Source organism: Sturnus vulgaris, chromosome 4 (genome assembly GCF_052056855.1).
Source record: "Sturnus vulgaris isolate bStuVul1 chromosome 4, bStuVul1.hap1, whole genome shotgun sequence".
NCBI lineage: Eukaryota > Metazoa > Chordata > Aves > Passeriformes > Sturnidae > Sturnus > Sturnus vulgaris.
This window is the reverse complement of record NC_142246.1, coordinates 52,851,419-52,865,303: the sequence shown is the minus strand read 5'-3', so window position 1 is coordinate 52,865,303 and position 13,885 is coordinate 52,851,419. Positions and strand designations below refer to the sequence as shown.

General features: G+C 40.9%; 1 protein-coding gene across 5 annotated transcripts in view; it reads left to right on the top strand.

Moving 5' to 3' along the window:
• The window catches only part of GRID2 (glutamate ionotropic receptor delta type subunit 2), a 679,862-nt gene that overhangs the window by 587,608 nt on the left and 78,369 nt on the right, over positions 1–13,885 (top strand). For all 5 annotated transcript variants that reach the window (XR_015803327.1, XM_014875285.2, XM_088163983.1 and 2 more), the window contains exon 13: positions 661–856. Coding sequence is in view for 4 of the 5 variants with exons in the window: in XM_014875285.2 (XP_014730771.1) it covers positions 661–856 (196 nt within the window). In the remaining variant the exon portion in view is untranslated. The remainder of the gene's footprint in view (positions 1–660; positions 857–13,885) is intronic.

Sequence of the window (13,885 nt, the reverse complement as noted above, 5' to 3'; positions counted from 1 at the left end):
AATGGTTTTCTTTTGGCTTATAGAGAAGGGTAAGAGTAGATAACAGGTAAACCAGAATAAATTTATTAGACTAAATAATATGGACTGTGATAACATGAAAATATGATTACCAAACAGTTCATGAAACTACAACAGAAATATTCTTATTGCTGAAAATAATACAGGATGTGACCTTTGAGATGGATGCACAGTTCGGTGCAGGAACACCCCCACCAAGCTGCCCTGCACAGTGTAACCCAGGAGCACAAAGAGGTGCTCTGGGCTGGATTTCATGAGTTCTGGTCTCCACCAGCTCCCCACAGTAGGGTGTATGTTTGCACTGTAGGTGGATACCCAACTTCTCTACGATTCCAATGCTCTCTGCTCAGAGGAGCTTGGTGTTTCCCAGCATCTTCTTACTCCTTCTGTCCTTTTTTATCCATTTTCCCTTTTCCCACCCCTTCCTTTCTCTTCATATTCCTCTTTGTGTCTCAAATCAGAAAAACAATTTTTCAGCCTTGCTTTATTTTCTAAGAAAAAAAAAAAGGGAAAAATACCCAACAGAAGTAAATGTCGTGACACCCGCCTTCCTCTGTGATGCCTTTTGTTCGCCTGCAGCTCCTTCCTCTTCAAGATGTGGATTGAAGTCTCCCTGTCTCTCTTTGTTCCCCACCACCTAAGGTCTCTGCAGGATCTCTCGAGGCAGACGGACATTCCCTACGGCACGGTGCTGGACTCGGCCGTGTACGAGCACGTGCGGGTGAAAGGGATGAACCCCTTCGAGAGGGACAGCATGTACTCCCAGATGTGGCGCATGATCAACAGGAGCAACGGCTCCGAGAACAACGTCCTCGAGTCCACCGCCGGCATTCAGAAGGTACTGGCACACTTCCCTTGTGCTTCCCACTGCAGATGCCATGTGCTGCACCACCTTTGCTTAGCTGCTGCTTCTAAACAAAAGGGATGCGTTTGTGCCCGGGCGCTGATCGTGCCTGGAATCAGCTCCTGCACTGGCACGGAGGATTGGGGCTTCTCAGGTTTGTGGCATTGAATAGCATTTTAATATGTAAGTACCTACACTGTTTGCTCCAAAAAGTATTTTTGTAGGAGATGGCCGCATTTGTAAGGGTGCAAAACGGGAATAGGAACACTGGACTCTGAACCCCAGGATACAGGACATTGATTGTCTTTTTTTGGAGTCTCCTGACACTGAAAATCCTGGCTTTCTGTTGTAGCTCTGGATCATGTTTGTTTTGAGAGAGGATGGCAGGAATGGATGATTTGACTTTTAAAAGAGTCTCACAAACACATTCTGTAATAGGTTTAGCAGTGGAAAAACACTTCGAGAGCTCTTTATAGACACATTAGTGAATGCAATAGTTCCCTCCCAAATTTTGGCTGACAGCTGCAGCTTTTACAGAAACATCAGTTCATGAAAGGATTCACTATAAGAGTCAATATAGGTTAATGAGTGACTGTATACAAGCTTTTCCCATACAGTACCATTGTATCTTCATATTCAGACTTCTAAATCAAATCAAAGAAATACCATATTTTGCTGACTTTATTTTAAACTTCAATATGTGACAGTTTCTTACAGAAAATATCCATGAATTGTATGTCCACATTGTTACAATCTCAATTTAGAGACTTCTGAAAATCCAGATGAGCTCTGCTTTTTTTGTGTCCACCAAAATCCTTTGGCCAGGAAAACCTGACATTTCTGATGTTTTCACTCTAGGTAGTAACAAGAGAAAAGAGTATGTTAAGAAGAATGATGAAATCACTGGTGAGCTCTTGATGATAAAAGAACTAAAAAATAACAAAGATTATTTGGAGTTTTAAAATCCCCAATCCAACCTGTGGATAACCAATATGATATTTTCTCCTCTGAAGGACTAAACAGCATAAAAGAAGAGGCAGGAGAGGTCCTGGGGAACTGCACTTTTGAAACTCTTTTAGATAAAGTCATAAGCTGAAAGAGCAAGGAAAAAAAGTCTGAAGATTTATTGGCTAGAGGAAATTGCTTTTTTTGAGAGAACATATTTTAGCTCAGTTTGTAAGTGGCTGATAAAGCTGGGATTTGCCTTTTGTATATATATAAAAAACCAAAACCAAGAACCTTCCCTCCTTCTGCTTTCCCTTCCTTAGTTATAAAATGAGTTTCAGAAGGATCAAAAACCAGAGTACATCAAACACAGCTGTGCTCTCTAACAGCTTTTAGCTTAAAAAACCCAGCAAACATATATATCCTGCTGGCAGGTAATTCCAGATTACCGTCATTGAATTTTCATTTCTGGAAACATGGCAGTTGCTGTCCTAAAACCTACCAAACCAGAAACATCCAAGTTCTGAATTTCCCATGCTTTTGCTCCTGGGGAATAGGCAAACGATGATGTCAAAAAACTAAGTTGTGTTAAGTGAGCAAGCCAACTACACTCCAGTTTAAAAAAATCAGAGGTCTTAGGCCTAGAACATGCACATTTACCTGTGGGTGCACAGTTTCTCTCCTTCTTTCAATTTACAGGAAGAAATGACATAGAAAAAGATTATTTGCCAGCTGCTGTTCACCAGAAGCTTTTGGGAAGTTGTAGTTGGACTGCTTGGGAAGAAAGATGCACAAATAAAATTATACTAAAAGCTAATCTTGGGCAAGGAAAACTAATATTTTAAAAGGTATCTGATAAAAAGCAGAGATTATAATCTCTGTAGCACATTTCAGAAAATGAAAACATTTCAGAAAGAATTAATGAATCCCCTTGGCCTATTTATAGGCTTCATAATGCTCCTGAGGGTCTTTAATGAACTTAACTGGCCACATCAGAGCTATTAACCTGATTATAACCCTGGGCAAGATACACCAACAGGTCTTCGTCTGTGCCTCATTTTGTTTCCCCGCTTTCATTAGCACTAAAGTGTGACTGGAGAGAGCAGTTTGTCCAGGCTCTGTGGGAGCATCACCTCAGCAGAGCTCCGTGGAGTGCCAGGGGAGACAGCAGAGACTCAATGAGTGCTCCAAACAGGTACAGGGAAAGGGACTCCCACTCAGCTGAGTGATGACCCTGAAGGGATTGGGATAGGAGGGACCACCACGGGAGAGAGGTGTGCAGGGATGCAGTGGACACTCCCATCTTTAACAGCACCCCTTGCTGCACCACCTCATGAGGTTTGCAAGGAGCCTTCTCAGAAGACACTTCCCAAAATATTTTTGTGAAATCCTGAAAGTTCTTTGGTTTTGTGTTGCTTTTATTCTGACAACTCCAGTGGAGCTGGCACTATTTTATTGTGAGGAAAGTAGCAGTCTAATGCTAATGTATATATAAACAGGGGGAAGAGGAGAGAAGCCAACCACTGATTCACTCAGTGCCTCACCCCTCTCACTCAGCAGGACTGCCTGCTTGCTGTACCAGTGTCTTTGTGGGGAGTGGCACCTGTGGGAGTGCAAATACAATACAGCCAAATGACAGTGATTGCACAGTTCCACTTTAAATCAGGCATTCTGCTGCTTTGACCTGCTTTTCCTGGCAGGAGGGCAGGGCAGGCAAGAAAAATAAGATGGGAATATGATGCCATTGTAATTTTTCAGGTTTTGATATTTATTGGTCCTGTTCCTCTCATAAATCAGGTGCATGCATATCACTGTGTGTGCTCCTGCTCCATCCATAGTGAACAGCTATAAATACCACAGGTCCAGCTAGAGAGCAGCTGGATAGATTTACCCTGAAGAGAGAGCAGTTTCAAATACCTCAAACAGGAGACAGCCTGAAAAGCACAGGCACTTTAGGTATTTTCTTCCACGTATTGTCTCTTCCTTTCTCAAAAGGCAGCAGAAAGCTGTTGAAGGTCTGAATTTAAGGTGGAGAAGCACTCAGTTGTTTGTCTTCCCGCACTGTCAAATCAAAATGGATGGGTGGTAGCTGTATTTTTATATAAGCCTGGATTATTCTAGAGAATATTCACTTTTATCTTTCCTTTTTCTTTATTATTCCTAAGTGTTTCATGTGTCTCAAATTGGTTTTCCTTTTTTTGCATAGGTTATGAAATATGCATCTCATTCTGTCCTCGGAATCTCTATTTTTGCGGAAGTTATTTATTCAGAGAGGATTTACAGAGGCCCAAGTCATGCCTGCTTAAACATTCATTGAGGACTCCAAGAAAAATCATTTAGGCTTAAAGATATCACATTACATACCTCTTTATGTCTTCTTAAAAAGCACATTACCCTGCTTAATCCTTTACAAGCACCACAGGCTTTCCTATCCTTGGAACTATTCCCATTTAAAATATAATGAAGCACTTCTATTGTGCCCCTGTCTGCTCTTTTTTCCCTGGAGTATAATAGTGCCTAATGCCCTATCCTACCCACCTTGTTCCTCTGAACATGACACCATTGCCTACAGCCTCTTCATTTTTCTCAGTAGTACAGAGTGGAAAATTCCTTTCCCAGGCAGAATCTCAATGTGTTTGAAAACTCTTCTGTCTCTTTAACTCTATCTGCAAAATATTTAGCTGCTAGGAAATTTGTGAATTATTGTCAGGTGAAATAATGCTTCTGGATGGTGCATTAAGAGAAACTCCTTGTAGGCTCATAGTACTTCCTTTTCAACTTGCTCACAGTATCAAAAGGAATTTGGTCTTGAGATTTGGATTTTCTTGTGATCCTAATTGCAATGCCAGTGGAAGCATGCAAGCCCGTTTTTCTTCCCTGGACACTGTGGGTGGCACTTTCACCCTCCTGAAAATACTGTAATAGTAAAAATATTTATGAATAGACCATAACAAAGTTCTGCTAAGGTTATTTGTATGGGGAAGAGATGAGTAATAACAATTTGCAATTCTGTGCTAGAACAAATTGTTAATAACTGACCATGGGTATGCTTAATTTGTTTACAGCAGTAGCAATATCACGAAGATTTAATGGGCCAAAACCCCTCCTGAATTAATTAATTTTCCAGATATACTCACAAATTTGCCTTTGGAATTGCCATTCTTGTGGCAGATTCACTGATCGCACCACAAAAAATGTAGTTAATGTGTGATAGTCCACACATCTTTATTATGAACATTTCTGGCCATGGAACAGCCCAATAAAAAGACACTTAAACAAGAGAACCAAGACAGACTTTTGGGATACTGGATGTGCACCACGATTCAGCATTTTGGCAGTGGCTAAGAAAGGGATAGGAAGCAGAAGAGGTGAGAGCATATAAAAATGCTGGGACAGTTCTCCAGTGTGTCAGCTGTTGGATAGAAGGCTAATTATCAACCCAGACACCAGTTCCCTGATTCCCCTCTGCTTCTGGAGCTGATTCTTCTTGGTCAGATGAGATGTTCTGTGTCTGCTCTATGAGTAATAAGGTTGACAAGTACCCTTAAGACCTTGATGTGTTCAGTCCCACAGTTGAAGGTGCAGTTTGCCAATTTTGAGATTACTGTCTCCTGCACAATCCATGATTTGGAGCTGACAGGTGCCTTGCAGTACCAAAGGCACTGACTGCCCTTACTTTGTATTATCATAGATGGTCTGGCTTTTTTTTTTTTTTTCTCTCCTATAATTCTATGTATCTTTATTGCCATATCTGGGTCTTTAAAAAAAACTTACAGCAGTGATAAAAATTAGAATCCGGACCAGAAACTGCTATAAACACAGTGTGGCATTACTTCCAGGCATTATCAAAAGGCTAATAGTTATCTGGGTTAGCTCAGGAGTTCAGTGTGTTTGGGAAGTACAATAACTGGTCTGTGACAGTTAACAGAGCATGAAGCAGATTCTGTGCATAGCTTTAAAAACTAAATGCAAAACTTTTCCTACCACCACATTTTCTCAGAATTCACGGTATGTTTAACAAAAGGCTTGCTCTCCTTCATCAACACTTCTGAGTATATTATAAAGTCTGATCTGACTTTGACTTTCTAGAGAGTTTCACAGGTTTTATCTAGAGTAGAACACCTGTAAAAGTTATTTTCTGCAGTTGGGCTCTATTCAAAAGAATGGGTAAGTCAAAATTTGAGTTAGCCTACATATCAAAAAATGGATCTGCATGGACATATGTTCATTCAGCAGCTAAGCAAGCCAACTATTGCTGTATTCCTTTGTCTCCAAAGTTTTCTGGAAGGTTTATCTGAATTCATCTTCTCCTGTTTCATCTTGCATGCTACTGAAAGTACCTCACCTGAAATGCCACCCAGGTTACTCCTGACTTCTGTTCAGAGGTCAGTCTGCATACTCAGTCGCTTTAACAACCTCAGATGTCTGACTGCTGTCCTGCTGTGGTGCTCTGCCATTCTACCTTTCATGCAGAAGGAAGGTAGAATATCTTTGCTTTCTCTCTCTCTCATCTCTCAGCTTTTTTGGACAACTTTCCAGAGCTGTTCTGAAATTTTGTGGTCCATCCTACATCCAGGACCATAGTCTTCTCTATCTATAGCTTATCCCTGTCCCTTCAGTCCAAACAAATTGCCTCCACAGAAACAACCTGAAGTTTCACTTCTCTTGAGCTGAGTTTCTTTCATCTGAAATAGAATTTGTGTGCTTTCCTCTGCTGTCTGTTCATGTCTGACCACTAATGTAGTTCAACCTGAAGTCTACAGAAGCTGACTTCATCATCTTAAATATTTTTTCTTTTGCTGGTATGTCCAGATAAGTCTTGCCAATTTACCTTCTATACCATGTCTATGATTTACGCATACGACCTCCAGCCTGTCACTTCTTCAGTAGTTTCCACTGTTATTTTCTGGGGCCTCTATAAAGAATTATTTTTGCATTTAGTTCCATTGAAAATGCTCCAGGGTCAAAAAAAAAAAAAAAAAAAAAGAGGTTGCCTTGACTTTCAAGGCCTTTCGTGGTGAATTCTGACTCTCCCTGCAGCTTCCTCATTTCTGAATTGGAAATCACAAAATATCTTTATGCTTTCTCTGAGGACCCTTCTGTAAGGTATGTTTTCCCTCAAGACAGTAGTTGTGTCTTTCCTTCAAACTCCTTAACGCTCCCCTTTGTTATTACACTAACAAAACCTTGACAACCAGGTCTCTGGTGGGCTGTGATCACTACCCATCGGCTGAGCAGCTGTTTTGTTGCTTCTTTATGCTCTTTCCCTCCCTTTGGTTTAGTTTGTAGCTGCCAAATCGGAGGGGAGAGAGGAACACACATGATAATCATCTAAATAGTGCGTAGATGGGATATGGGGGAACCAAAGAACTGCTGTGCCCCAGAATGAACTAAATTAATGAACACCACCATTATTCGATGAATACTATTTCTCAAAAAACAGCCTCTCAGTGCCTGACCTTTCAGCCTTCATCCTCAAAGGAGAGCTACAGCCTAATTTCAAAAGATGAGCATGGGAACTAAAAGTTCTTAACAGTCTGATACAATATGAAAAAATATGGGCAAAATAAGATTTTATTGGGCAATTTTTCCTTGTCATTTTTCAATTTCTCTAGATTCAATGGTGGCAGCTACATGTTTCTGTTAAATGTTCTCATTGATTAACAACAACATCATTGCATTAGTCTCAGAGACAGTTTTCTAATCTTGAAGTTTTGCGCCTGTTTTCAGATGCTTGTATGCCTGAAAACTTGGTTATTTAGGGCTCTCCCCACAGATATATCCCATCTTCTGTTCAAAGATAATTCTCTCTTGAATCCTTGCTTTACCTTGATCTGTCAATGGCTATAAATATACCCTCGTCATGTGTAACTTGAGGTGTCTAATTTAGGTGTCCAAGTTTCTTTCTTTGCTGTTGTAGACAGGCAATTTTCTTCTCTGGAGAGTGTTCAGGAGTGCCTAAGATGGAAATCTATTTTTCTTGGTGGCTTATTTTGTACAGTACCGACCAAACTAAGGTCATATTCCATGACTAGAAATGGCAATAAAAATAAGAAACAGCAAAATATACTCTGAGGAACTAATTTTGCTTCAGTCCTGTAGAATTGCATTTTGCAGAGAGCTGAGTCCAAACTTTTCAGCTGGAGAAAGGATAGATGACAGCCCTTTGAGGAGTGAGCATGGGATGGGGGAGTGGGACCATCCTTCATTCTGATGGCCAATGCAAAGCTCAGTGCTTCACACCTAAGCCCATGTCTAACCCTGTAGTCATCTTTTTATAGGGCAAAACAGTCCAGAGAGGAAAACTGATTCCTTTGAGAGTGGAGATTTCAGTGGAAGCTCTTCTTATGTAAAACTGGACTAATTAAGATAGACTCATGAGCAAAACATCCCTGTCCTGATGGCAGGAGCACAGCTCTCTAGGAACATGGGGCCAGCTGCCACCATCAGGGCCAGGGTGCACTGCCAACCATTTGGTCTAAAATAATCCTCAGGCACATGCAAAAAGTAGAACTTTTTGTGTGTTAGTAGAAATAATTGTGTGTGAAATAGCCCCCGCTCTCCAGCAGTTGCGATAACAAATAGGAGTTTGGCTTTTTGTTTTGTTGTGGGTTGGTTGGTTGGTTGGGTTTTTTGTTATTTCTGGAGAAGTTTGGGTGTGTCTGATATTGAGGGAAGGTGGGAACACTTCACTCTGATGGTGAGTGTACCTTGACCACCACATGTGGAATAACTGCTTGTGGCTTCCTGTGTGAGGAGGACTTTGTATCTTTTGGTGCCTTTTTCTGGGGCTGAGCACTTTGGGAATTGCTGCCAGACTGGTATGTATCCCCATTTGTTTCCATGGCCCTATCACAATTGAATACCATAATCCCAAGCATTATATATGGCATTATAAATTTCTGAATAACTAAGCATCATAAATGCTGCTTTCATTTGCACTGGCAGGTGATTAATTGTAGAAATTCTGAGTTCTGTCCTAAAGCTGAGATTTTTACAGGATCAAAAATTTTGGAAGGTATTAGGGAGTAAGAAAACTGATAATTAGGAAATAATTTAAGAAAAGGGGTGCATTTTCAGCCAGTGGTTGCAAAAGCTGAGCATGAGCATGTCAGGATAATGCTCACAGGAATGGTTTTTTGCTAGTATTATTTGTTACCTGAGCTGGTCACCCTCTGTTAGGGAGGCACCTATTAGAAAGGATGGTATAAACGGGAAAAGGAAGCTGAACCCACCCGTACAAATGAGTAGCTTATTTTATGCATATTTACATCTAACAGAGCAATACTGGTGCCATATTCTGTAAAAGAAAAGGCTTGTGAGTATTTAGAAGGTGATGAGTGCATTTATTATGCATTAGCACGGGAGAGGTCTGAAACAGCTCTCCTGGGTGCTGTTACAAACAATCTCCTGAGTAACACACAGGATTTATTAAAGAGCAGAAGACTGGAAATGTCTTCACAGATATGTTTGTATCAAAATGGAAGTTCTACTTCATGTTGTTCTCTCAATTAAAACCAAAGTTTATCTGCTGCAGGGGCCAGGAGGGGTTTGGGAGATGCAGATTCTTGGGCTCAGAAAGAGACTAAGGGGTGAGTTTTGTAAGGTCTCAGTTGTTATTTGGTGCCTGCTGCTACAGCAATGTTGGTTCTGGCATGGCATCTTACAGTGAAAACATGCTGGATATACATAATGAAAAAGCAATGCAAGGAAACTTTTGCTAGATAACCCTTATTTGTAACTTTTTCCAACCTATAAATCTACCTCCAACACTGTTGCTAAAATTTTATATGCTACCTTCCCACGCTCTTCAATCTATGGCATTGCCTCAGCAAAGAAGGTTATGACCAGCAGCTTTAAATTAACAAAAACTGTATGATAAGGGATGAGCAAGCTGTGCTGAGATGCCTCAGTGCAGTCAATCTCCTCCTGTGTCAGCAGCTTGTAGAGGGATATTCCCTTCTCTGGATTTTTGAGTAGCATGTACGTTGCTTTTTATTAAACCAGAGGGACTTCTGATAGAAGGTACAAACTCCCAGGCATGTTTTCCTAGTCTGGTCACATCAGACATGGGTTGTGTCTGTGCAACCTGTAGGGAAGCAAAGCTTGGGATGGGCAAAATGTCCTACTTGAAGTTATTCTTTTACTTCTTGCAGACATTTCCGTGTGGGAGGGTCACAAAAGATTTGAATTTGTGCGGTTTAACAACCACACATTTTCTTTGTGCCTAAATCTAGTTCCAGATCCCTTTTTAAAAAGCATCAGTGGAAAATTTCTGTCATTTTCCATTCTTGTTATCCTAAGAAAGAAAAACTCTACAAAATGCCTGACAAAGAAGAGAAGTTTGGCATTTGGAGCACTCTTGTTTGGCTACAGGGGACACATAAGTTATCAGGCATCTGTTATGCTGGTCCTGTGAGGTCTTATTTCTTCATTTTATCTCCATTAACTTCGTGCTTTTCCTGCAGAGGTTCTGTAACATTTCTAGGTTCATGAAGATTAATAACACCACCCTCCCAAGAGTGTCTGGGGACTACACAGCCTCCTACACAGCTCAGGCAACCTCTGCTTGTTCTTTTCCTTCTGAATTCTCACTCCACTTTGTTTCCTCCCTCTTACTTTTTCATTTGCCTGCTTTTTGACCCTTTGTCCCTTCTGTTTGGATAACAGCTACTCCAGCTTTTCCCCAGCTCTCTAATTCCTTTCTTCTTCCCACCCTTCACCTCTCCACAGTGTTGCATGTCCCCTTTGTTATCTCCACGGGTTTGCAATGTCTCTCCGTTGATCTGTGCAACAATTTCCCTTTGCAATCAGCTGAAGCGTTCCCAAACTCCGGCTGTCCCTTTGAAGCCCAGCTGCAGGCTCGCAGCGTGGTGGGCTGCTCTGGGGATGTATCACTCACACAGGAGGGAAATGCAGACTCTGTCTCATGATCAATAGATGGAGGCAGGAGAGCACACTCCTGCTCCAGGCACAGAACTTGGGAATGTATTCGCTTTCCTGCTTAAATGTTTCCAGCTATCATATTTGTGTGTTAACATATTTCAATAATACCCAAATGCTTTGTGATGCATTAACAAATGCAAATGATGGGATTGGATGTCAGATTGCTTAAAGAATATATGCAACAGAAAGGAGAGATGAATAGAAATAATGAGAAAGAGAGCATTTTTTACATCCCCTATGTTCCAGCCTTAAAGCGTGACTTTGTGAGGCTGCAAGTCTAAAATCATGAGAGTAACACAAGAGGTAACAGAGGGATCTTGTCTCGTGTTTCTGGAGTTGCTAAACCAATCATTCATAAAACAGTTTTGATAGCTTTAGGTAATTTCTGTTCAACAACTTGCTACTAAACAAACAAAATGTCTGTTCCAGAGACTAGCAAATGCAATTGCAGAGAGTAGATCTGTTGGAAGTCTCCACTGTAAGACACTCAACAGTTCCTCATTAAATGATTCAGAATTTTTTACTTCTAATGCTCTTAAAGCTGGAAGTCATAGAAAAGTAAAGTGGATAGATGAGGACAGCCTGCATCTGCTCCAATAGCAAATTTTTTCAACATCATTCATGAATAGTCAATACATTAATAAACACATTGGTAGGCAATGAAATGCTAGTGAAGTAATAAGAATGGTGCAGGAAAATTAAACTTCAAGCTAAAAAGCACTAGCAGAATACTTGGGAAAATCAACCTTTCTAGTCTCTAATGTATGTAAGTATCAAGCCTCTAAGTATCAGAAAATAGAATTAAAACAGATGATTTCCCTTAAAATCATCCTAGTCTCAAAACAGGAGATTTTAAGATACCATGGAGAAAAATAAAACACAAAAAAAGTGTAATTTTTCAAATATGAAAGAGGAACCCTATGCATCCCCAAAATGGTGGTTGTTTTACAAACTGGGTCTGTACTTCTAAATACCTGTATGCATTTGATTGCACATAGAAATTTACAGCCAGAGTGAGATCTCTAGTATCTAATCTGAAAACAGGTCTGGTCTGGGAGACAAGAGATGGGCAGACTTTTGCTGCTGGCTGCTTTTTGACAGTCATTTCAATATATATAGTGGGAAATATTCTGGTAAAACTGGATTTTGTTGGAATATATAATTTTATCGATTTATTCTAATCAACTCAACTTATTCATTTATTTACAGTATTAGGAGAAAAAAAATGTGTTTAAGGAGGGAGAGAGGAGAAAGAGGACCAGTTTGAAGCAGGTCAGGTGTCAAACTGGACAGTTGTTATACTAAAGTAATTGCTCAGAGGCATGCCAGAACCTATGATTAACTTTTGTGGGATTAAACCATACTTATGCCAACAAAATCCTGAGGTTGGGGTGTAGGGGTTATTTCTTTGAAGGATAACTACAGTAAGCAGAAAGTCTCCTCTGCAGAAGTTGCCAGGCTGCACCATGGTCTGGTGTCACGATGTGAGCAGAGGCTCTTGGGGATTCTTTGCTTTTCTGTCCTTATTGCCAGGTAGGCAAGTGGGCTTTCCTGAAGTGTGTCAACTAAAAATAAAGCTAAACCTCTTCTGTTAAATAAGCAGAATGTATCCTTAGGCTGAGGAGTAGTTATAATTGGGGTTTTTCCACCATTTATTCTCTTTAGTTAAATTACCATCAAGCAGTTTATGTCTCTCTGCATGTGAATTAGGTGGCAGAATTGTCCAGTTTGAAAATGTGACTGCAATAAATGAGTTTCTTTTCAAGAGCCAAGCTATGGGAGGAGAGGATTAAAGAGCCATGTGGAGTATTTTAAGAAGCATTTTAACCAGGCTGTAATCACATATCATTCTTCTATTATTTTGCATGAAATAACTGCTCTAGATAGGCTGCACAACTCCCTTCCTGAATTACAATGGCAGGAGAGAGTTGTTTACTGTTCCCAGCTCTAAAGCTTTCCTGCTGCATGGGGGCTGATTGGTGCTTATGGCTGTTTGCAGAAGGGCTATTTAATCAAATAAAACAGAGCCCATTCCCCGCTGAATGTAAGGGAGAGAGATATCAATCCCTTGGGCTGTATCAAGATGGGTGGAAAACACAATGCATCTGTAATGAAAAACCCAGTAGATAAGCAGCTGTATTATAAAAGTCTGTAAGGGTTCTGGTCATAGCATCAATCAAAGGCTATAAGATTGTGTTGTTTTATCTCTCTGACCTCAGAGCAGGATTTCCTTGTAATGCAGCCATGGTTTAACCCCAGCTGGCATTGCAGCCCTACACAGCCACTCTGTCACTTCCCCTCATTTCAGGATGAGGGAGAGAATCAGCAGGGTAAAAGTGAGAAAGCTCATGGCTTGAGATAAAGACAGCTAATAAGTAAAAAGAAAGCCACAAAAGCAATCAAAGCAAAACATGGAATCCGTTCACACTTCCCACAGGAAGGCAGGTGTTCAGCCCTCCCCAGGAAAGCAGGGCTCACATGTAATAGCTACTTGGGAAGGCGAACACCAGCACTCTGAATGTTCCCCCCTTCTTCCCCTGGCTCTATATGCCCAGCATGATGTCCCATGGTGTGGGATATCCTTGGAGCTGTCCCCCCTCCCAACTCCTCGTGCACCTCCAGTCTCCTCACCAGTGGGGTGGTGGGAGGAGCAGAAAAGGCCTTGGCACTGTACAAGCTCTGTTCAGCAATAATGAAAATATCCCTGTGCTATTGACATTGTTCACAGCACAAATCCAAAACATAGCCCATACCAGCTACTATGAAGAAAATCAACCAACCCAGTCAAAACAAAGACAAATACTTTTCTAATAAGAATTCTCACCCTGTAAGTAAACAGATCTAGGACATGGCACCTTCCCATTAGTTAGTCTTGTCCCTGACTCTCTCTAATACAAATTCCCAGGGGTCCTCCAAATTTCTCTTCAGTCTTCCATTCAGTCCTGGATACAGCTCTTTAATAATCTTTTATAAGATATTGATGGCCAGGACACATCTTGTAATTGATCCAACATAACTTGGTCCAAAATGGCCTGAATTTGTTACCTCTGGAAGACACCAAAACCAGGACTTTGTGTCCTGGAGCATGGAGAAATGGCATGGCCTGGCATTCTGAACTGCATGTGGTCAGAA